Source organism: Arvicola amphibius, chromosome 3, assembly GCF_903992535.2.
Source record: "Arvicola amphibius chromosome 3, mArvAmp1.2, whole genome shotgun sequence".
Taxonomy (NCBI): Eukaryota; Metazoa; Chordata; class Mammalia; order Rodentia; family Cricetidae; genus Arvicola; species Arvicola amphibius.
In genome coordinates, this window is record NC_052049.1 from 142,110,851 (window position 1) to 142,135,480 (window position 24,630).

General features: G+C 41.9%; 1 protein-coding gene across 2 annotated transcripts in view; it reads right to left on the bottom strand.

The window, feature by feature from the left end:
• Nucleotides 1–24,630, bottom strand: part of Unc13c (unc-13 homolog C) — a 417,871-nt gene that overhangs the window by 93,840 nt on the left and 299,401 nt on the right. For both annotated transcript variants that reach the window (XM_038322705.1, XM_038322704.1), the window contains 2 exons: nucleotides 7,530–7,656; nucleotides 699–795 (listed from right to left, as the gene is read on the bottom strand). In XM_038322705.1, coding sequence (XP_038178633.1) covers nucleotides 699–795; nucleotides 7,530–7,656 — 224 coding nt within the window. The remainder of the gene's footprint in view (nucleotides 1–698; nucleotides 796–7,529; nucleotides 7,657–24,630) is intronic.

Consider the following 24,630-nt stretch of genomic DNA (forward strand, 5'->3'; position numbering starts at 1 on the left):
ATCTTTTCCTTAACAATCAGGTTTGGCAAGGCGTGGTGGTGATACCTGTAACATGAGCACTTGAGAGTCTAAGGCAGAAGGATCAGGAGTCCGAGACCAGCTTTGGCTAACAACCTGGGTTATATGATACCACTCCCAAGAGCAAATCCAAACAAAACCATCAGTGCTGGTCCTCACAGATCCCTGGTAGCACAGTCATTTTAGGGAAAAAGAAATGATCATAGCAGACTATCTCTAAGATTTACAATACCATGCAAAAGATAGCTATAAATTAGACATAAGCGCTTTGTTGAGGTCCATTAAGGGAATGTTATTTTCTTCTGCCAAAGCCATGGCTCTTTGTGTAGTGTGCATTCTGTACATGCATTCAGAGAGCAGAGGTTAATGTTGAGTGTTTTCTTCATCACTCCTACCTTAATTCTAGAGTCTTCCATGAAAACAGAGGGTTTGGATGAGCCAGGGGATCGGGTAGAGTCAGACTTAGACAATAAAGAAGAATCTCGGGGCCAAAGAATGATTGTTCTTTTGCTGTTTTCCTTTTTATTCAATCAGTTCCTCCAACTTTTTGAAACAGTGTTAAATCTGTTTATGACACTGAGGAATTAAAATGGAACGAAACTAAAAACAACGGAGCCCCACATTTCCTACTTGCTCAGAGGCGAGAAAGGTAAACGGATCCTGGCTGCGCCTGGACTTACTCCGTCTTTTTTGTCTCTTCCCAGTGCTCCATGAAGGAACTCCATGGACACATCTTCATTTTCATCTAGCCACTGCATGACGAAAGGCTCAAACCACCTACGAAAAAAATAAAATAAAATCAACATGTTACCTCCCAGGACATCATTTGTGATGAACAGTTGTGTTGCTCCGTATGAGGGTGATTCAGGATCAGCAACCTCTCTCAGTTTTGATCCTCTAATGAGGGTTATATATCATCAAATGTGTCTTCCTCACCTTGAATCTCATTTTTTTTGTACTCCCACGCTGCCTCAAATATGCTTAGTTCCCAAAACCCACCGGGCAAGTCCCTCCTATTCAAGATTCCAATTTCTGTTGACTGTAGACTTCCTGTGCTGAGTCTTGAGATATAATATCCCACCATCTCATAATTCCTTTCCACTGAGCTCTGTAGACCCATAAATCTGTAGGCAATCTGCTTTACCTTCAGTTTTTTAATACACCCTATGATCTACCTGCTTTGGTTTTTGTGACTAGTTTGAGATAAGTTTCAAGGCCCCCCCCTTTTTTTCCATGAAGATGCCCAGTTATTCTCACACTGTGTATCTAAAAGTCCATTGATCAGGCAGTGGCATGTGTATGGGTCCATCTCCAACCTACTTTGTTCTTTTGGTACATCTGTTCCACTCTCCTAAAACTGTACCTTTTAAATAAACCTTGGTAACCCATGGTGTAGTCCCCCAGCTTTTAACGTTTGCCTTCAACCTCACCCGTTACTAGGTAAGTCTAGTCCTCTTCCCAGTGAGGAGCTCTGGAAATGTTACTGATCCACATCATATTTATTTATTTAGTCATTTCCTTTTCAAAAAAGATTTTAGAATATTTTAATTATGTGTGCCTTTGTGCATGTGAATGCAGTGCTTGGAGTCCAGAGAGGACACTGGATCCTCTGAAGCTGGAGTTACAAGTATTTGAGCCACCTGATGTGGGTGCCAAGAATTGAAGTCTGGTACTCCGTGAGAGTAGTGTGGACAGCCTTGGACAGGCTGGCTCCCGGGCCGTTCTTCTCATGTTCACTCTTCTTTCAAGTGCTCGCAACTGCTGACTATGGCCCCAGACTCCTTAGTTGTTTTCATACTGTTTTATTTGTTTGTTTTAGGGTTTATTTTATTAGGATTAAGATAGATTTTAGCTGGGCATGGTGGTGCATGCCTTTAATCCCAGCAATTGAGAGGCATAGTCAGGCAGATCTCTGAGTTTGAGGCCAGCCTGGTCTACACAGTAAGTTTCAGAACAGCCAGGGCTACACAGTTAAACCCTGTCTCAAACAAAACAAAAAACCCAGCAATTTCCTTCTATTTTTAATGCAGTAGTTATTTTTGTGACTAATTGTGCCATTTCTCCCGTTTTCTCATTTTCCTGGACTCAGGTTTCGGTACCTTAAGTGTACACACTGTTTCCCGTAACTTTTGCCATTTGGGGGTTATAATTTATTGCTTTTATACTCTCTCTTTATATACAGACATTCCCTCTAAATCTACATTTAAGTTGTTTTTGTGCCTTTTATGCTCTATATAGCTTATTGCTAATCTTATCTGTTATAGCTTGTTTTACCTCAGTTCTATAATTTCTAATTCATTCTTATAGATTAAAATTTTCTGTTAAAACCCTCCAATATTTTAAATCATAAACCAAAGTCGATAACTGATAATATTAACATTTTTGTTTTCCCTTGGGTTCTAGATATTTGGGTCCTCTGGTGAGGTAGCTCCTAGTTTATTTTGTTGAACGCTACATTGCTGCCTATGAAGGACAGTTTTTCCCTCTTTAAGAGCTTTGTACATTTTTTTGTGTGTATGAGGGTTTGTTCTCCTGACTGTGTACAGCATGCATGCCTGGTGCCCCTGGAAGTCAGAAGAGGGCATCAGATCCTCTGGAACTGGAGTCACAGAGGGCTGTGAACCATCTGGGAACTTAAGCCAGGTCCTCTTCAAGAGCAGCCAGTGCTCCTAACTGGTGGGCCATCTTTCCTGTCCCATGTGGACTTTTTACTGATGACTTACTCCAGGGAGGGTTTAATTTTTTCCTTGGAGAGGGCACTTGGGGGGAACAGCTCCCCTTGGACAAGGCTGGCTCCTGAGCTGCTCTTTTCCTGTTTGTTGTTATTTAAAGGACAGAGCCCTCCAGATCCCCCAAGAGCCAGGGCAGTTTACAATGCACCCCTTTGCCCCCCACCAGAAGTCTGGTCCTCATACTCCTGCTGTTCCATTCGCACAGTGGGGCTGCTGAAGACTACCTAGTTAACAAAGTCTTGGTGCCTACTTTCTACTTGATGGTTTTCTTCCTCAGTCTCCATACTTATGTAGATTACTTGTGGGAAGTAACTCAGGTCCCCAGAGTGGGCAGCACATCTGTATACTCTTAGTCACAGCACTTAGAAGGTGGAAGGGGGTCTTTGGAGTAAGCTGACAAGTTGGCTTCATCCAGTCATTGAGGTGAGCACTGGGATCAACTGAAAGACCTTGCCCCAGTGAATAGGTAGAGAGGTATGGAAGAAGACAGTAAGTTTCCGACCTCTGGGGAACATACTCGTGGAGTCTTTGTGCTCATTTTCTTGTCCTTCCCTTTTTTCTGGGATTTTCATCCTACCTGAATAATGAGCTCTCTTGATCCTGGACATCAGCATTTGCTTCTCTCTAGGGAGATTGCTCTACACTCTGAACCACTGGCCGTGTGTTTGATCTCCAAGTCTGCAGAATTGCCAGTTGGCCCGCAGACATAAGTGTGGAACATGGAGTGCAGCTACTGCGTGCAGGCTGTTGTCTTCTGTGTGCAGGCTGTTGTCTTCTGTGTGCAGGCTGTTGTCTTCTGTGTGCAGGCTGTTGTCTTCTGTGTGCAGGCTGTTGTCGTCTTCTGTGTGCAGGCTGTTGTCTTCTGTGTGCAGGCTGTTGTCTTCTGTGTGCAGGCTGTTGTCGTCTTCTGTGTGCAGGCTGTTGTCTTCTGTGTGCAGGCTGTTGTCTTCTGTGTGCAGGCTGTTGTCTTCTGTGTGCAGGCTGTTGTCGTCTTCTGTGTGCAGGCTGTTGTCTTCTGTGTGCAGGCTGTTGTCTTCTGTGTGCAGGCTGTTGTCGTCTTCTGTGTGCAGGCTGTTGTCTTCTGTGTGCAGGCTGTTGTCTTCTGTGTGCAGGCTGTTGTCTTCTGTGTGCAGGCTGTTGTCTTCTGTGTGCAGGCTGTTGTCTGCTGCGCGGACTGTCTTCTGTATGCTTCTCCCTCCTCAAGGATACCAATCCTTCATTACCAGCTGCCGTGGTTGTTCTCTGACTCTGTTTAATCTTGCTCACTTTTTTAGCTGGCGTTCAGCAAGCGTGAGTGTGATTTTAGCTTAATGTAATAAGCCTAGACAGCCAGAAGCAGATGTCTGGCAGACAGCCCCTCTGTTTTACTTCCCTGTGCTCTATCAAGATGCCAGCGACTGCTTTGTGTGCATTTACTTCATGTCCAACTCTTTTTGTGTTCATTTTCTCATATGTTTCTAGTTGCACAAATTCTATAAATTCTATCTTCAGAATTTTTCTTCCATGCGTCTTTAACCCTTCCTGCTCTCATTTCAAGTGCTCTGTATAATAGTAAGCTTTTAGGATATAGTACATAATTTTAAATGGTTTTTTGTTTTTATTTATTTATTTATTTATTTATTTATTTATTTATTTATTTATTTTGCTTTTTAGAGACAGGGTTTCTCTGTAGCTTTAGAGCCTGTCCTGGAACTAGCTCTTGTAGACCAGGCTGGTCTCGAACTCACAGAGATCCGCCTGCCTCTGCCTCCCAAGTGCTGGGATTAAAGGCGTGCGCCACCGCCGCCCGGCTTTGTTTTTAATTTTTTATTTAGTAAGCTTTTTATTTATGAAAAAACACATGGTTTTATTTCATTTTATTGTTAACTCTTATAAAGTATACATGTTTATTGATACATGCTTTGACATAAGCATATCTTGTGGAAAAGTTAATCCAAGCCAATTAGCATATATAACTGAATAGGAACAAAGCCTGTAGAAAAAGTTGAAGAAACCCCACTGCTTTGTATGCTAAATTAAAACATTAATAAAGATATATTACCCAGAACACTTATGAAATTTGGAGTCAGAACACATAAAATCGGTTCTTAGCAATTTTCTAGAAGTTCTAACTTGTTCTGTTTTGCATGTGTGTATAGAGGTTGGATGTCGATCCCGGGTGTCTTCCATCTTTGCTCTTACCTTATTCACTGAGCAGAGTCTCTCAATGATCCCAGCGCTCACTGACTTGCCTAGTCCAACCAGGCAACTTGCTCCAGGGATCCTCCCTTTCCAATTTCTAATGGCTGTATTTACAGGTAGCCCTCTGTGCCCACGTGCATTTACATGGGTCCTTGGAATGCCATTCCTAACATCTGAGAAGCAAATGCTTTGGCTTTTGGCTTTCCCCAGCGCAATTCTTGGCAATTTTCAATCATATGCTGTCATGAAGCATAGCCACTCTGTTCTATAGAAGCTCTCCAGATATTCCTCTTAATTGATGCCTGCACCCTGTGACCTGCAGCCTGCATCCTGTGACCTGCATCCTCCCATGCATCCTTCATGGTGTAGACTGTTGACTTGTGTCACCACGCTGTTCCATCTCATGTACCTCTCAGAGGAGACTACGATGAGCTCTTAGTATCCCGTGATTACACTGCTCATTAACTCCTAAATCTCTGCTCTGTCCGCACTCCCTGTTGTTTCCAGTTCCCATGACGCCTAATGACTGGAGCATGCCTCACGGCATTTATTTGTATCAGTCTAGTTGAAAGCTGGGAAAAATACCTTTCACCTCACCAGAAGATTAAGAGTACCAATGTGTCAGAACCCACGGAGTCCAAGTTCTCAGCCTTCATTTCTGTATCAGCACTTTCCTGCTTCTTTTGTGACCTGATCTGATTGAGTTTTTAGAGTCTATCATAGATGCTACTCCATCCGGAGACGGTAGTCCTTCAAATGCAGCAACACTCTTCTCGTGAATTGTTTATGCTCTTTAAATTAGCTTGTTTCATTTTTCTCTGCTTTGTCATATCTTTTTTTAATTGATTTTTATTGAGTTCTGCATTTTTCTTTCTATTCCCCTCCCTGTCTCTCCCCTCCCCTTCAACCCTCTCCCAAGGTCCCCATGCTCCCAATTTACTCAGGAGATCTTGTCTTTTTCTACTTCCCATGTAGATTAGATCTATGTATGTCTTTCTTAGGGTCCTCATTGTTGTCTAGGTTCTCTGGGATTGTGATTTGTGGGCTGGTTTTCTTTGCTTTATGTTTAAAAACCACTTATGAGTGAGTACATGTGATAATTGTCTTTCTGTGTCTGGGTTACCTCACTCAAAATGATGTTTTCTAGTTCCATCTATTTGTCTGCAAAATTTAAGATATTGTGATTTGATTAACTTTTGTGACAATCATTATTGCCTGAATAATATGTTTCTTCAGGGAGAAGTCTTTATCTCACACACTAATCTTCTGTAGACCGGAAGACCCCTTTTATCAGAATAAAATGGAGTTCTGACGCACATTAAATTCAGAATACTCTCTGTGGCTGTGTGAGTACAAATGTGTTTGACAGACACTCGACAGTTAATCTCGACTATCAATCTACTAAGGTCTAGAATCATCTTGGGCCTCTAGGATGCCTCTGAGGGAGCATCTTCATTCAGTTAATTGAGATGTGAAGACCCACGGCTGTGGGAGACTCCATTACCTGGGCTGGGGCCCTGAACTCTAGACAATGGAGGAAGTGAGCTATGTACAGTCTTCATTAGCTTCTTGACTTGTGGCTATGATGTGACGGATGCCTCCAGTGCCCACCACTATGACTTTCCTCCTGTGATGGAGTATAACCCAGAACTGTGAGCCAAAACCAACAGTCTCCCTGACATTGTTTCTGTAAGGTCTTCCATCACAGCCAAGAGAAAAGAAACTAAGACGGAAAAGAACTCATAAAAGGAAAATTCCATTAATAAATCATGGTTTCTATTCCAGATACATGAATTTCAAAGACAGTTCTAGCTTGTATTAAAATTAAAGTCTACTTACCTAAAAGCATTCTAACATTTTTTTCTCTTTTACTTTCTCTCTCTCTCTGTGTGCATGGTCTTATATATGTATGTGGGTGCTCATGCACCGTTTGAGCATCCATGTGGAGGTCCATAGCTGTGCATATGTGCATATGCATGGTTTTACATGTGTGTGTAGGTGCTCATGCACCTGCTTGAGTGTTTATGTGTGTGCGCATGCTCACGCACCTGTTTGGGCATGCACGCGGAGGTCGGAAGTTGTTGGGAATCGTCCTCCTTCACTTTTCCACCTCTGTCATTGAAGCAGACTCTCTCAATCAAACCCAGAGCTTACTGATATGCTTAGTCTTGGTGGTCAGCTTGTTCAAGGGTTGCCCCCGTCTCTATCCTCTGACAGGGCAGCTACCATGCCCACCTGACATCTTGTGTGGGTTTCTGGGAACTCAATCACTGGTCCGCAAGCTTGTGTGGCAAATGTTTAGACTGCTGAGCCATGTCCCCAGGACTATGCAGTCTGGCACTTTTACAGGAAATAATTTCACCATCTAAACCAGAGCCCATTTGGCGTTTCTTTCTCCTTGAATATCTAACTACTGAAATATGCATCACCATCTTCATGGCCTCAGAGACGCGCCAATCTTCCCACAGCAGTTACTACAGAAACGTCTCCATTCAAAGGAGAAGCATAGGGAAGAGCTCTTAGTCTTTACCACTCAGCTGTAATTTTGCAACACTGTGAATTCGGGACAAAGCGGGAGAGTGAAAAATCACTACTTACAAGGAATATTCTGGAACAGCATCCTTGAAGGCAGGAAGTTCTCGTACATACTCATTATAAAACCATTTCACTTTGAAATGCAAATTCATATAATCGGTGCTCTTGCATAACCGCTGCTTCTCATGTTCTGTAACAGATAAGAATCACACAATTAATAAAGTGTGGCTTGCAGACAATGCCACTGGGCACCAGTTGACCTTTGTTATCGGCATTTCTATAAAGAGGAAAATTGTGTATTCCAGGCATAGTGTGTTGCTGAAGGCAGACCTAACATTCTGTAGCATGAGAAAATAATCCTGAAGAGGACAAGGAAGATGTTCAGTGGTTAAGAACGGTTGCTGCTCTTAGAGAGGTCTGGAGTTTGGGGCGCAGTGTCCATGTTGGGTGGCTCACAACTGCATGTAATTCCAATTCCAGGGGAACCTACACAGTTTTCTGGTCTCTGAGGGCATATACACTCATGTGCACATACCCACACACTGATACACACATATTAAAAAACAAGGTAAAATAATCCTGGATCCTGCAAGAGAAGGCCAAGTGATACACTATGAAATGGTGTGAGTATTCTATTATGTCTCAATAGGAAACAGATGAGAATTTTGATGGAGAAAGATTAGCAACACAGTAAAATTTGCATTTATCTGGAGGCTCTCATACTTCGGCTGCTTTTAGCCAAATACACAGTGACAGGAAGAATTAGTATTCTAAGGAATCAAATATGACTTAAAGCAGAAGCCATAATTGCCGATTAACACAGGACATGTGTGTCACGTGCATGGGCAGTCACATCTCAACCTAATTTTAACACTTAAAAAAATTAAGATGGTTGAGGATAGAAAAGTATATTTATCTTCTAAGTCATATTATATTTTTTATTTCCTTGGAGGGATTTTTCTAATATGTGACTTAAAGAGGATAGCCTAAGGCTGTTTACAGGATCTAGGCATATGGAGCTGGGTAGAAGAGACATATAGAATGCTGCTGAGTGTGTATTTTGTATATTTGTGTTTATGTAGCGGTGTGCACATATGTGTACATGTGTGTATGTATGTGTATGCATGTGAGGAGGGAAGAGGTAAAAGTCAGTGTCTTCTTTAGTTGCTTTTTTATTTTATTGAGACAGAGTCTCTCGTTGAGCCTGGAGCTTACTGATTTGGTTTGACTGACGAGGGAGAAACAAGGCCCCTCCTCTGCTTCCCTGGGGCTGTGATTGCAGACTCTCAGCAGTATTTCTGGCTTTTTACCTGGGTTCTGGGGATCTAGACGCACGTCTCCTGCCTGCACAGTGAGTCTTCACTAACCAAGCATTTCCCCAGCCCTGGACTCTGTTGTACTCTGCTCTGTCTTACTAATATAAACCTGTTGGCCAAATGTGGCAATAACAATAAACACAACCAAATCCTAAATATCACTGTTTTTCTTCAGGATGAAAGCAGCTGCTGAGAAATCCCTTTGGGAATCTGTGACTCTCAGTGAAGCTGAGGGCTTTGCATCTTTACAGAAACACCCCATGCTTTGCATTCTTTGATAAATAATAAAAATGTAGACTGAAGTAATTAGATTGTTGATAAAGAAAATAAGAATCCAGAAGCCATGCCCACTTCTCAAAACCTGATCATGGGGTGATGTGAACCCTGATGGAGTACACAAGAGACTACAACCTCAAACCAAACCTTTAAATGATTTGAACAAAGTTATTTCAAGAAGCTGTGGAGCAGAGATAGGTGTTCTCACATAGAAGGAAAAGTGATCAGTCTTCCAGGACAAAAACTAAACTGATGTAGGTGTGTCTTTTATCTATCTGATGATTTCGTTGGTAAACTAATAAAGAAACTGCCTGGCTCATTTGATGGGCCAGCCCTTAGGTGGGCGGAGTAGACAGAACAGGAAGAAGGAAGTGAGGTAGATGGCTCAGTCAGATGCCACGCCTCTCCTAAGTGAGAGAAATCGCCATGCCTTGCCTCTCTGGGGCAGACCGCCGTGCCTCTCCTCAGGGAGACAGATGCCGTGAAGCCAGCCACCAGGTCAGACGTGCTGAATCTTTCCCGGTAAGACACCACTCATGGTGTTATACAGATTATTAGATATGGGTTAGTCAAGATGTGAGAATTAGATATTAAGAGGCTGAAACTAATGGGCCAGGCAGTGTTTAAAAGAATACAGTTTGTGTGTTGTTATTTCGGGTGTAAAACTAGCCGTGCAGGAGCCAGGTAGCTGGGATCCGGGTGGCAGGAACGCAGCCCGCCTGCTCCACACCACACTAAACAAAGTGTGAACAAGATGTTTTGCTTCCGCCATCTCTAGCTTCATCACTCTTTCTGCCTTCTTACAACCGCCTCTTCCAGATGCTTAGTGCTCCTTCATTTTTAAGAGGAATATTTATTGATCATTTTCACACATAGGAAATTAGTACAATTGTACCTGGAACATCAATATTGGGAGACTCTTCCCCTGGGGCTCGTGCATTTATTGTTGTACAGATGCCATACAGAAGTCATTCATGGGCTCCTCTGTTACCTGGGATCCAGCATTTGCTGTTGTCTCAGAGCAAGAAGCAATGTATAACAACAAGTGTAAATGGTTTATGTATGAAAATTAAGTAGGCTAAGCCTTTCTTCTTGTGACTGTATCACTATGGTTATGATTGACAACCACTAGGCCCCCAGCCAGTCTAGTCCACATTTTGCCCATATCCAAGTTACAGTGGGGGAGCCTTTGAGGAGGCACCACACCGACTTCCCAGGCTTTAAGTATGGGTGCAGAAACGCAATATATTATTACACAGTGAATATCACCTTCAGAGGAACAACTTCAGATTTTCTAAATCTGGCTCTGGCTTTGATACTGCAGTTCTTCAGAAGTTTGTCATGATTCCAAGCGTTATGCGCTGGCTAGCTGAGATGGTGAATGCTGCGTGAGTCTTATTTCCCAGGCTCGTAGAAGAATGATGTTAGACACGATGTACATGGACAATGTTACTGGTGCTTTCACAACTGACCATCAAAGCCAGAACTGCCACATACCAGGAATTCCAGGAACATGGGAAGAGGAAAGAAGAGTATCGCTAGGAAAAGACCGACCTGGGCCACAGAGTTAAGTGTCCTTTCTGATAAGGAGAAAGCGAGGGGGAGAAATCTGGAAATTCCCAGAGCCAAATGAAAATGGAACACAGCCTACAGTCCTAACAGTTTGAGAGGGAAACTTAGAGTTATGAGTTCCTAAATTAAAAAAAAAAAAATCAAAGAGAGCTAAAATATGTACCCTAGTAATGCATCTCAAGGTCTTAGAAAATTGGAACAAGACAAAACTAAATCTAGAAGAAAGAAGGGATAGTGATCAGAGTAGAAATAGAAATTAAAAGACCAATGCAACAAAGAGATAAACTTGTCTGAAAAATCCTTTTCTAAACTGATCTAAGGCACTGGAGAAGGGATGGAGGAATGATAGGAGACAGACATACACAAAGCGCTCACAAAAGTTACCAATAAAAGAACAGAAAACAAGCAGTCTAATTAACAAATGGGTAAATTATCTGAGCAGATACTTCTTCAAAGAAATACAAATCATTATTAAATGTGTAAAAGAATACCCAATGCCTTCAGCTGCCAGAGAAACATGAACCAAAAGCATGGAAAAATTCCATTTTGTCCCATTCAGAATGGCTGCACCAAAACACAAAGGTGGTCAGCTAGAGAGAAAAGGAAAGGAACCCTTTACAATGCTGGTAGGAAGTTTTAAGCCATACAGCCACTGTGGAAAACAGCACTGAGCTTGTTTTAAAACCTAAAAATAGAAACACCACATGATCCAGGTTGACCATGCCCAGGTATCAGGGAGGAAATGAAGCTGGCACACAGAGGAGCCGCCCACGGTTATGGGTACAGCGCTCACAGTGGCAAAGTTACAGCGACAGAGTAGATACCCATCACAGGATGCATAAAGAAATTGTGTATGCTCCCAGCAGGGTATTACTCGGCCTCCAAAATGAAAGGAGTCATATCATTTAGAGGCGCTCAGTATGTATGTGAAGCCAAACAGACTTCCAGAGACAGGTATTGCATATTTTCTCACAGCCGTAGAACCTACGGAGGAAAAAAGATCTGAAGGTAAAGGAGCGACGATTAGAATGATTAGGGTAGGAAGCGAGAGCTAAGAGGAGAGAAGAAAGGCTATAAGATGTTAGTGGGGGTGGGTAAAATCAATTATAGCACAATATACACATGTATGGAACATCACAGCAAAACCAATAACATAGAATTTGATTTGTTTTAGATGAACTATACCTATAAATGACAACCTTAAATGCTTTCTGTATAAAAACTATGTGTGTGACTTTTTTGGATTTTAGCTTTATTGAAATATTTTACATAAAATTGTATAGCAATCAATTAAAAGCTTACATGAAAAGCTTATCTTTTATGAGCTATAAGTTCAAACTATGTGATTTGCAGATAAAATTGTTTTCTTATTCTTTAAGAACATGAAGGAGTACATGTTCAGATTGGGTAGACAAAGAAGATTTTGCAAGTAGAGCTGACACAAGTAAAAAAGATCGAAAGAAAAAATCTCAAAGCAAAACTGTGCTTGCATATTTTAAGTAGGGAAAACTGAGAGCAGAGAGGATGCATAGCTCAGAAAACACCATACTGTCGGGTGTGTTTGTAAGAATACAAGTTACTTGTAATTATATTATCATTGCATGTAATTTTGTAGAAATGGAGGTAATAAAATATATTTCCTAGAAGGAAAATATAATGAATTCTGGTTCTATAAGTTTAAATATTTAAATATTACCAATCAAAGTAGAAGACCCACATGTACAGGTTGAAAATTAAACTTTACCTTTGCCATCTTCCACGAAGCTAAAGAAAAACTGGCACATCACATGAATTTTATCTTCACTAGAGAGAAATGTTCGTTAAGGTAGAAGGAAGAACACAGTGAAACTCATGAGCTTGTTTGTAAACTACACATATTTCAGGGCTGTGGTAGCAGGGTCTCGGGCCACCTGTTCCAAGTGTGTTCTTATATTAACAGAATTCTGAAGGTAAGGGCTCCCAGTTTCATTAACAGAGAAGAAGTTTATGAAGCACAGGCCAGATCCTGGATGAGGCACTAGGAATGAAAAAAAGGTCACTCTTACTGCAACTTGATACAACCGGATATATGGGCTAGCTGATATCCATAGGAGGCAAGAGGAGGAGTGGATGGGGTGAAGGTTCAAGGGGAGGTGTGTGGGGGGAACTTACAGAGGAGGGAGGGAGGAGAAACTGTGATAGGGCCTGAAAAAACTAATTAATTAAAAAAGAACTCAATAAGAAATCTACAGTTAAAAAAAAACAAAGCAAAGAGCAAACCAAAAAACAAAACAAAACAAAAATAGAAACAAAATGAACCAACCAAACAACAACTAAAGATCCAAAAGGAAGGTCACATGTTCTGTGCTCTCCATCTGAAGTGCAAGAGGGCAAGAAGGTAAAGTGACAGGTTCAACAGCGTGGCAAGTGTGTGAATTATAGGATGCTGTAGTCTGCTGGAGGAGATGAATTTAGCCCAGCTATTAGACGGCCACAGGCATAATTTCCTATAGTGGATTAGTGGAGAGAAAGGAATCAATAGGGATGTATTACCAAAACCAGGACCCATTTACTTCACACACCCAGTCTCCTTTATGAAATTATATAACTGTTCCAATGAACAACCCTGCCCCCTCCCATTTTTTGTTTCTTGCATTTTGAAATGATTTAGTGGTAGCTTGGGTGAACCATTAGTATTTCACCCATCTGCCCTTTGTGGTGTGGCATTCTCTATACCCTGAAGAAAAGAAAAAAGTGTTCAGGCAGAATACTTGTCTATTTGCTTATCCAGTTTGAACTGCACTTCTTTTTAAGGATAGATGTTGCTTCAAACTCTACTACAGAGCTACCGTACTGAAAACAGCCTTGTATTGGCATAAAAATAGACAAGAGGACCAATGGAAAAGAGACAAAGACCCAGATATTTATCCATACACATTCAAACACCTGATTTGTGACAAAGAAGAAAAAAATATCAAATGGAAAAAAAGCATATTTTAAGAAATGGTGCTAGCATAACTGGATATCAACATATAGAAGAATGAAAATAGATCCATACCTATCACCATGCACAAAACTCAAATCCAAATGGATCAAAGACCTCAACATAAAGTCAGCCACACTGAACCTCATAGAAGAGAAAGTGGAAAGTATACTTGAATGCATTGGCACAGGAGACCACCTCCTAAATATAATCCCAGTAACACAGACACTGAGGGGAAAAAATTAATAAATGGGATCTCCTGGAACTGAGAAGCTTCCATAAAGCAAAGGACATGGTCAACAAAACAAAATGGCAGCCTAAAGAATGGGAAAAGATCTTCACCAGCCCCACATCAGACAGAGGTCTGATCTCCAAAATATATAAAAAACTCAAGAAATTGGTCATAAAAAATAAAAACAATTTAAAACAATTAAAAAATGGTATACAGACCTAAACAGAGAACTCTCAACAGAGGAGTCTAAAATGGCTGAAAGACACTTAAGGAAATGTTCAACATCCTTAGTCATCAGAGAAATGCAAATCAAAACAACTCTGAGATTCCATCTTACACCTGTAAGAATGGCCAAGATCAAAACCACTGATGACAACTTATGCTGGAGAGGTTGTGGGAAAAAGGAAACACTTCTGCATTGCTGGTGGGAGTGCAAGCTGGTACAGCCCCTTTGGATGTCAGTGGGGCGATTTCTCAGAAAATTAGGAAACAACCTTCCTCAAGACCCAGCAATACCACTTTGGGGTACATATCCAAAGGATGCTCCCTAAACATTAGCCTAGTAAATAACATGAAGCTATCATGGTTTTCTGGAAAACATTCTTAGAATTATCAGTTTAAAGTTTGTTTGTTTCTGTGGAGGCAGGATCTCAGGTAGTGGCAGCTGGCCTTAAACTTGCTATGTTTCTAGGGTGGGATGTCTTTGAACTGCGATCCTAGTACGGTTACAGGTGAGTATCACTTTAGTGGTTCAAATGCTAAATGTCTTCTATAGTTTCAGGTTTTAAACACTTGGTGGCACTGTTTGGAGAAGTTTAGATGGTACAGACCTTCTGGAGGAAGTACTTCACTAGGGGTGGACTTTGAGAAAAAAAAAAAAACAAAACAAAACCTTGAACTATTTCCAATGAGCTCTGCCAACTTCTGCTTCTGCTGCTATCCCTGCATGCCACTTGTTGCCATGGTTCCTCACCAGGATGGGATGGACTCTTATCCTTCCAAAACTGTAAGCCCGGATAAACTCTTCCCTGTCTAAATTGCCGTGGTCACGGTGCTTTACCAGCAACAGAGAAGCGGCTGAGACGGCCATTCTGCCTGGTTTGTGCAGAGCTGGGGATTGAGCTCTGGGCTTCAGGCATGCTAACCAAGCTCTCTATCCAGCCACACCCCTAACTTCAGCTTTAGCCTGTCCTACACAGATGGGAGCCTCCGAGCGAGTGACATCCCAACCCTACCGAATCTCTGTATCTTTGAGATGAGTTTTTCTCCCATATTTTCAGCGGATCTTTGCCACTCTCTGTGGATGGAAACAGGAGACTGACAACACCAGCTGTTGTTACATTCTGCCAGTTTAAGAAGAGAATAATTGGCAACTCCCCATGAACTGTGCTCCTCAGCTGAGCCAACAGGCGACCTGCAGTATGTTGAGTTAGTCTGTGATGGAGTTCAGGTCTTGAGGACAGGGTAAAGAGAAACTGGAATGAAAGGGTACGTAGGGTCCCCCTGATGTTTTTTCATAAACAGCAGGAACAAACAGAAGCTTTCATCTATATCCTTTTATTTCTTCACAGTGATTTTTTGTAAACACCAAGAACCTCCTGTGGTAATTCTGACTAGTTGCCAGACCTTCTCCTTTTTAGGCCAGGCACACAGGTAGACTGCATGTGCTAGCCTTGCTTGCTGCATGAACTCAGGAATGAAGAGCATGGTGAGTCTAGGCTTGTTATAAAGAAACTCTTGTGAAATTTCCCCATTCACTTCCCCTTATATGCTCGTCAAATGTAGATATAGTTCCAAGGTCCTTAGACAGCAAAACTCCAAATGCTAAGATGCTGGGTCCCTTAGCCATGTAGCATGGTAGAGCTGCCCAAACTTTGACTTATATAAGTAAAAACTAAGCAAAAGTTATATTATTATACTGTCTGTTGTGGAGCTGGGTCACATGGTATTATAGTCCATTATGTCACATAAAGGTTTTCAAAAGCTATTACTCCTTAATTATCACCACCCTGACTCCCATCCTAGCTACTGTACCCTTATTGTGTGTGTATGTGGGGGTAGGTGTGGGGTTGACACAGGGTCTCATGTAATCCAGGTTGGACTTGAACTCACCATGTAGTTGATAATGATCTTCAACACTTGATCTTTCTGCCTCCCTCTCCCAGGTTCTGGGATTTTGGGCATGCACCACAGGGCTTGGTTAAGGATGGAAATCAACTGATCCACAGGGAGGTCAAAACCAGGACCCTGGTGTCACTAGAATCACTCTAGAACTATCTAGAATAACTGGGTAGGGTGGTATAGATTTTAAGAAATGTAAACCAGACTATATATAATCCACAGCTCCAGAGAACTGAGAGCGTGGGGGAGTGTGGAGAGTGGAAGAGGAGAAGGGAGGAAGGAAGGGGAGTGGGAAAAATATATAGCTCGATAAAAACAGTAAAACAACACCCCCCCCAAAAAAAACAAAAAATATACTCAAACTATAATAGTTTGGAGATAATCTGTCTTTCCACATTCTGTGTGTTTAAATGTAATCCCCATTGTGGGGCATTAAATGGATGGAAACTTAATACATCTGTGGTATTTAGAGTTAGAGACGCCGGGAGGAGATTAAGTTAGATAAGGCCATTAGCCGCCAGGCCTACCATTGGAAAATGGAGGCTTTAAAAAGAGCTCCAGGCACGCAGACACACCTGCTCCTGCCTCTGTGTGATGCACAAGGGCCCCCTGGGATGGCTACTCTTGGTTGTCAACCTGGAAAGAGGGTATTTCAGTTGTGGAGTTGCCTCCATCAGCCTGATCTATAAACATATTGGTGTGAGCACGTTCCTGATTGCTGAGTGATATAGAAGGCCCCACCCCTGGGCAGATGGTCCTGAGGGTAGAAGGAAACAGATTGAGAAAGCCCTGGAGAGCAAGCCGGAAACAACATTTCTCCCCTCAGGCTGTTGCCTTGACTTCCCTAGATTATGGACTATAATCTGAAGCCAAACTTTCTTTCCCAAATGGTTTTGGTCAGTTTTATCAGAGCAATGAACAACAAAATAGAGCCGGCTCTTATCAGAACCTGCAAATGCTGAACAGACTTTAGGTCTCTAAAACAGCTAGATAAATCAAACTTACTATTTTTACAATGTTGCCTGTCTCAGATATCTTGTTATAATTGTGAAGGTTCACACTTGATCATGCACAATTACATACACATACATACACGTATATATGCACGCATCTGTGCACATCTGCGCACATGCATGCATAGAGGCAGTCCCACCGCTTTGTGGAATTTGCCCCATTACCTCTGACATCTCATGGTCTGATTCACCACCACATGGGAAAGCATTCAGTCCCACTTACTAAACTCAGGCTAAAATCCAGATGTAAAGTTCTTGGATGTAAAATAATCATGTGAGAAAAATATGCAGGTTTTCTATATGGACTGCTACCCATCCTGGACCTTCTGGACCAGTTTACATGTGGAGTTGTTTGGTGTATTCTAGGGAACCACCATGACCTCAGTGACTTAGGAATCATCACACCCAAGCTTGCTTTTCCTCAGTGTGTCTCCCCCATAATGTATAACACCACCTCGTATTGGAAATATTTTCAAAAGAACCATAATTTCATCTGCAGTACACCCTACCAAATATCGACGGCAGAGATTATAATACCAAGTTCAGAAATATACTACAAGTCATCTTGAATCCCACTCAATTATTTATGTGTAATGCTGACTATGTTAATAAAGTTCTCTTGTGCTTATATGACATGAATGGCCCTTAAATTTGTTCAGCCACCGACATTTTTAATTTTGGCAACAAAGACTGGACTAGCTCATTACATTTACAAAACAAACCATTTAATTAGATTTTCCAAACTGCAATATAGTAATTTTTGTACAGAATTCAATCTTTGAATTTCAGTGGGAAATATGAATATTTTACTAGTAGGATAAAATTGCTTACTTAAATTTACACAGAGAAAAGGACTTGGCAGTCTAGAAAAAAAATCTGGCTGTAAAAATGTATTTATTATCAATTACTTGGAAATGTATATCTTTTCAGGGAGTTAGTGTTTTATGCATAATCTTTACACACAATGTAGAAGCATTATTACATGTGGCTTATATTGTAGGGGTGGCACACACATACCCAATTTTCTTTTCTGCTTTGTTTTGTTTGTTTTGTTTTGAGACAGGGTCCTGTGTAGTGCAACTTGTTCTAGAATTCATAATATAGCTAAGGATAACCTTGAACCCCCGAGGCTTCTGCCTTAATATCATGGAACTACAGGTGTGTTTAACACAGAACCCAGCTATTCAACCCATTTTCCTGCTAAGGCGAATGCCCATCACCATCACCGTGCTCCTGTGATACTACTGGCTGTCCAAGCACTTTGCTTTGTCCTGAGAGATGGGTAGCATACATTATATTTCTCTATACAGTCTTAAAACCTCTTTCTCAGTGGTTGACACCATTCTCTGTTCCCCAGAGGTAGTGATGAAGGGCTGGAGGGAATATTAAATAAGAAGCAGACATTTGGCTCAAGGCCTGCGAGGCTTTGGTGGGTGTCGGGTGCTCACAAAGGCACAGGCTTATTACCCAGAAACTTGGTTCTAAAAGAAATGAGTACCAGATTGTTGTAAAGTCTCTCTCTCTCTCTCTCTCTCTCTCTCTCTCTCTCTCTCTCTCTCTCTCTCTCTCTCTCTCTCTCTCTCTCTCTCTCCTATGCTACTGTGACTCCTTAGTAAGTATATATAGGTAGAGGTTTCGGAAAAGCCTGATAAGGATCTAATGCCATTGGTGCATCTCTGAGGTGAGGTAGCACTTAAAATTCTGGCTGCCGAAATGAGGTATGGTATTAGCAAGGCAGACTCTAGGAGGAACAAAGCAAAGAAAACTGTACATATTGTATTTAAAGAAAAAAGCTCGGACTCAAGTGAATCTCCATAAATGAGAGCAAGCAAAGAGCGCAGCTTAACCAGGAAAGCAGCTCACATTTGTGAAGCTTCTCAATAATCGCTGACTGTGACATATTCCTGACAAGCCAATTACAATACAAAGAAATGAAACTAAGGGGAAAAAAAGGAACTAATATGCCTTTCTCTCTGGCCATCGAGATGAATGCTGGGAGCTTGAAGGAACAGGCAGCCTGCTCAGGATCCCAACAACTTTCTCAGCAAAAGCCCCGGAAAACACCCAGGCTTCCTGGGTTTACAAAACTGCACATGGTGTGGGTATATTTGCCTCCTTGAGAGATCCTCTGATATATCTACTTAGAATTCTGGTCTAGACTTTCTGGTCACAACTGGGCTGGAAGGCTCACAGCAAGAAATCCTCCTGGCGAAGGCTGGGTCAGAGCTCCAGGATGTCGGGAACAGCAGGGGTATAGGTCCTTATCATCTGTGCTAAGATGGACAGCCAGGAGTAAAATGAGCATGCTGGGGATGGAGCAGTGTTCAAAACAGAGATAAACATCAATCTGAAAAACAATGGTAAAATTCAGGCACCAAGCAGCTACTGTCATGAACTGAGCGACCTTGGAACAAGGAAAGGCATTTGAAAAGAAACAGACATTGACTCCTCTTAGCTTGTATTTTTTCCTTTAAAAACATTTTATTATAATAATTATTATTCTGTATGTATATGCTATGGGGGTGGTGCATATATCTTGCTAACTTGGGAGGTCAGAGGACAACATTGTGTGGTCAGTTCTCTCCCTCCATGTTTACGTGGGTTCCTGGGGTTGAACTCAGGCTGTCTAGCTTGTACCTGAGATATCTCACCAACCCAATATGTACTTCTATTCATCAGTATCCTAACCACAGACAATATTTCATGAGAATCAGAACTGGGAACTGAAATGTAGATTCCATTCATGTACGCAACACGAACACATTTATTATTCATGACAAACCAGGTACTATGCCACATGGAGAGAACACAACACAGAAGTCAGCGGTGTCTCCACTCCCAATAGCTTATGATAAGAGACAAACTCTACTTGATGGAGGTGGAGTGGAAGGCTGGACAGGGTGTGGAGAAAGGGATGAGGGCAGAGCGCCTCTTCCAGCAGTGTTCAGGGAAAGTTTCTAGGAGAGGAAGGCAGAGCAGAGGACAAGAATCAGAGTGCGACCCATGCAGCCATTTCCCAGAGAGTGTTTTAGGGAGAGGACAGAGTGACAGACTAAAGCAGAAAACGAAGTCCAGCGAGCCTAGGGCGGCCCCTGCCACTGGCACAGAGGAGCAAGGCACTGAGCTGAACTCAGCGAGGCCCCAGGACCAGGTCTGAAGAACCCCTGATAAAGACCTTTCTTCTCTTGTGCCATGACTAGCCCTGGGTGACTTGTGTCTAATCTACACATGTAAAACACCGCTTCGGTTCTGTCAGGTTTCGAACCGGGACGACGGAGTCTGGTCACGTCTACTCAGGACTCCCCCAGGTGCCCCTGCCTCTGCTATACTCTCCCACATATCCCTAAGAAACGTTCTCCTCCCCCATGCCTAGAAGCAGTCATGAGCTTTATATTTCTTTCTTTTTTTTTTCATTCAGGTTCCAGCCCAAAAAAGAGATTCTGGGAGCATGAAGAAGTAGAGGCAGAGGGGCAGCGCAATGCGGCTGTGGTAGAGCAAGCTTGGGTGGGCGCTCACGCAAAGGCTGTGGTAGCTGTGATCGGGCATGGTGGGGACAGGATATACTCTTGGTACTGAATCTTTCCAGAATGTAACTTGACCTCTCACCCCTTTCCTTCCAGACTTAGAGATCTAAAGAAGGAAATGGCGGTTTATTGGCCCCATTAACTCTTTTGCATAGACCCATAGATGGGCATATGGAGGAAAAAAATGGATTGGTCAAAATATGCAAAGGGAAGGCTGAAGACATGGCTCAGTAATCAAGGAGAGCTGCTGCAGATGGTCTGGAAGGTTCCCAGCACCCACATGGCAGCTCACAACTGCCTGTAAGTCCAGCTCTACAGGACCTGAGACCTCTTCTGGCCCTCATGGGAACTGCATGCACAGGTTGCATATACATACATGTTGGCAAAACACCCAGGCACATAAATATAAATTAATCTTTAAATAATATGTAAAGGGCATATGTTTTGCCATATTCTCTCCTACCCATTTTCCTATCTGTCTTGCGAAGAACGGAACGGGTCTTCAATCACCCTGTAGGAGGGGGTGTCTAATCAAAACTAGTCTTGGTTTATACATATTTTGATTTATAGCTTTTACAAGGGCAATTCACTGTCAAACTGCAAACACCCAATTTTCTGCAACAGAAGTCCTTGCTTATGCCTTCCATTTTTTATTAAGACTTGTCAATAAAATACGAAAGTGATTTCTTTCCCCTTTAACACAGTTTGCACAAGCAACTCAAAAACAATCAATTGCTTTCATTTCTCAGACTTTGCAACTTTTCTAATGCAAAACCATTGCTTAAAATATTTTTATTAAAAGACTCAAATCTTTACAGAACTTTCTTCTTGTAATTTCCTGTACATTTGTCATTACTTATTTAAAAATAACCTGGAGTTGAGATACCTTTTTAGAAAAAAATCAATTTTTATCAATTATTTATGATATCCAAAAACAAAAAGAAAGAAATTCTGGTTTGGGTATATTTAAAATAAACTATTTCCCCTTAGCGTTTTGTGATTGTTGTCATTTCCTTATTGCTCATGAAGGAAATGGTAGTTTCCACTAGACCAAGAGGACAAGGTGAAAGAAAGGTTCATTTAGTTCACAGTTTATAAGTAATTGACATACTAAATATTTGATGATTTTGAGTTTGTTTTTAATGCCTTTTTAAAATTTATAATTTCTTTGCCTAATAAATTTAGTTTTTCTTTCTAATTTAGTTTTAGCATTAATAGGATAGGTTTGAGTAAGAAACCCTGTCTTGAAAAGCAACAATAACAACAAAACAAAGCAACAACAGCACATGGGGGCAGGACACCTTTGGACAGCCTGCTTCAGTCTCAGACAGGCCTGGGCTGGGGTTCAGGGGTAGAACATGAAGCCCTGGGTTTCATCCCAGGTGTGGTGGGACATGCCTGCAAACCCAATACTTGGGAGGTTGAGGCAGAAGGATCAGAAATTCAAGGTTGTTCTCAACTCAGTAGGGAGTTTGAGGCTAACCTGGGCTATCTATCGAAAGCTTTAAGAAAAAATTATAGACACACCCACATCACTCAGAGAAAGAGAGAGGGGGAGGCAGAGACAGAGATGAGAGAGACACACACAGACAGACTAACATATACACATCAACAGACAAAGAGTGAGGGAGAGACAGAGACAGACAGATAGGCGGACAGACAGAAAGAGAGGGGCACACAAATACTTTCAGAACTCTGGAAAATAAAACAGCAACAACCATGTCCAAAATCTAGGAAGACTTCAAAATGTCTGTCCTATCTCACATGTTGTGAGTGTGAGCTAGGTGAGTCTGGGCTCAGCTTCGGCTTCTATACCTCGTTTCCAGTTCCTCACCCATGGATGGTTGCGAGGTAATGACGAGCCTCTCCTCTGCTCCTCTGACCCACACAGAGGAAAGCACAGGCCTGACTACTCATCTTCTCTAGAAGGAGCTTGTTTATACACCTGACACCTAGTTCTACTGCTCCCACGCAGGGGCTGTCTCCGTAGTAACCTGTGTTAAGGAGTCAGAGGAGCTTTGCATCCTCAAGTGAGCCCAGGCCTCAGAAATCAGGTAGATACATAAGCCCCCACCTCGCAGAAGGTGTGTCCCCAGAATGAGAACCCACAGGCTGAGCTTAGTGTAGAGAGAGAGCAGATGTGGGTGGAAAGACCTGTGCTCAGGTTCACCTCAAGAAGAACACCCTAATCTACTCCAGCAAGAACACCCAATTTTTTCAGATGTATCTTGGGGGTCATAGGATACTAACAGGATGTGATATCCCCCAATTTTCAATGTGACACTAAAAGCTAAGACAGAAGATTGGCTACATACAGGAAAAGAAAAAAAAAACACACAAACAAAAAACGCTGATAGCTACTAATGTCTCTGCCAGATGAGTTAGGGAGAACACTACTCAACAGGGATTTAAAAGTAATGGTAGGAAAAATGCTCATCGAAGCCAGGGGAAAAACAAGAACAAAGAGAAGTTTAACAGAAAGCAAGAATAAAATGTACCCAACAGAAATTGGAGACGTGAAGGCTAGTTGGCTACTAAAGTGAACAGAAAAACCAGTCACTATGAGGGTTCATCAGAAGTTTACATCAGTCAGAAGGAAGGATCTGTGATCTTGAGAAAGGGTCACCAGAAGTAATTTAATGCATGCAATAAAGATCAGAGGGAATGAAGCTGAGGGAAGACAGTCCAAGACATGCCATCAGCTGTGCCAGGAGGAGAGACAGAGGGAGGAACAGAAGCACCAGTCTAGAAGGAATGGTAGACATGTCCCCAGTCTGGGCAAAGAAAACAGAATCAAGATGCAAGAAGTTAGAGCAGTCAAATGATGTCTAGGAAGCCCACTCCAAGAAATACCATCATCCACACCATCCCCAAACTGTTGAAAGCTATGGACAGAGTGGTCTTTGAAGAAACAGCAGAAAAGCAAGTTGTGAAGTAGAAGGAAACCTTAACTTAAGCCTTGGAGCCAGAAGCTGAAGATTCTGAAGAACAAACCATTGAAAACCTTCTAACTAGGAACTCCAAATCCAACAATCCTGGGTGTTAAACACTAGGAGGTGATTTGACAGGTGAGATGGTCCAGTGTATATAGATGCTTGCTGCCAAGCCTGACGACAACATTCACATGGTAGGAAGAGAGACCCCACTCCTGAAAACTGTCCTCTGATCTCCACATTCACCACACTCACGTACCTACACATACACACAAAAATTAGTGAATGGATGTAATAATAAAAGCCAAAACTACAAGGTACAAGCGGAAAGATAACTCATGACAACTATAACTGCTGGTCCCAATTCACAGTCATGCTCTGAACACATGTCTAAAATAATACTTCTCTGTAGAGTAGGTAGAAATTCAGGGGTCCCCTAGCAATTTTATGACCAAATATTAGCTTCCCAAATTATCACTAAAAAGTTGTCTACTGACTTTTGCCATTCTTTATTACTTCTTACTTTCAAAGCTGTGAGTAACCTTTACTAAGCTGTTTTTCCTTTTTGACTTTTACTTGGTAATTTTCCAGTGACTAAAGTCATTGTGCTTGTTATAACACACGGAAAATGAAACAAAACAAAAACAGTCTTCTAATTCTGACACCACCCATCTACTGAATGCTCCTAGAATATTGGCCAGACTTCCCCCCTCCTGAGGTAAAAACAACTCAGGTACATGTGTGCACCTCTGTGTGTGTTTGTGTTCGTGTATTCATACATGTGTGCATGTGTGTGTGCATGTATGTGTGTGTTCTGTTTGCATTTGCCTAAGTAAAATAATTGGTTACACATGTAATACTTTATCTTACAGATGTGGCTTTTTGGCTTGATGCTAACTTCAACAAAAGACAGTTGAATCCACAGGCACATGCAGGGGCTAGCTGGTCTCTGACATGTCTATCTGCCACACCCATCAGTAATTTGTGTACTAGAGCTCCCTTACATTTTAAATATTATTTTTATGTATCTTTGTGTGTGCCTGCATGAATTTATATGCGCCTCATGCATGAAGTATCCATTGAGACCAGAAGAGGGCACCAAATCCTCGGGAACTGGCACTTACAGACGGTTGTGAGATGCCATGTGGGGAATGGGAATTGAAACCAGGTCCTCTGCAAGAGTGGCAAGTACTCCAAACCACTGAACCATCTCTT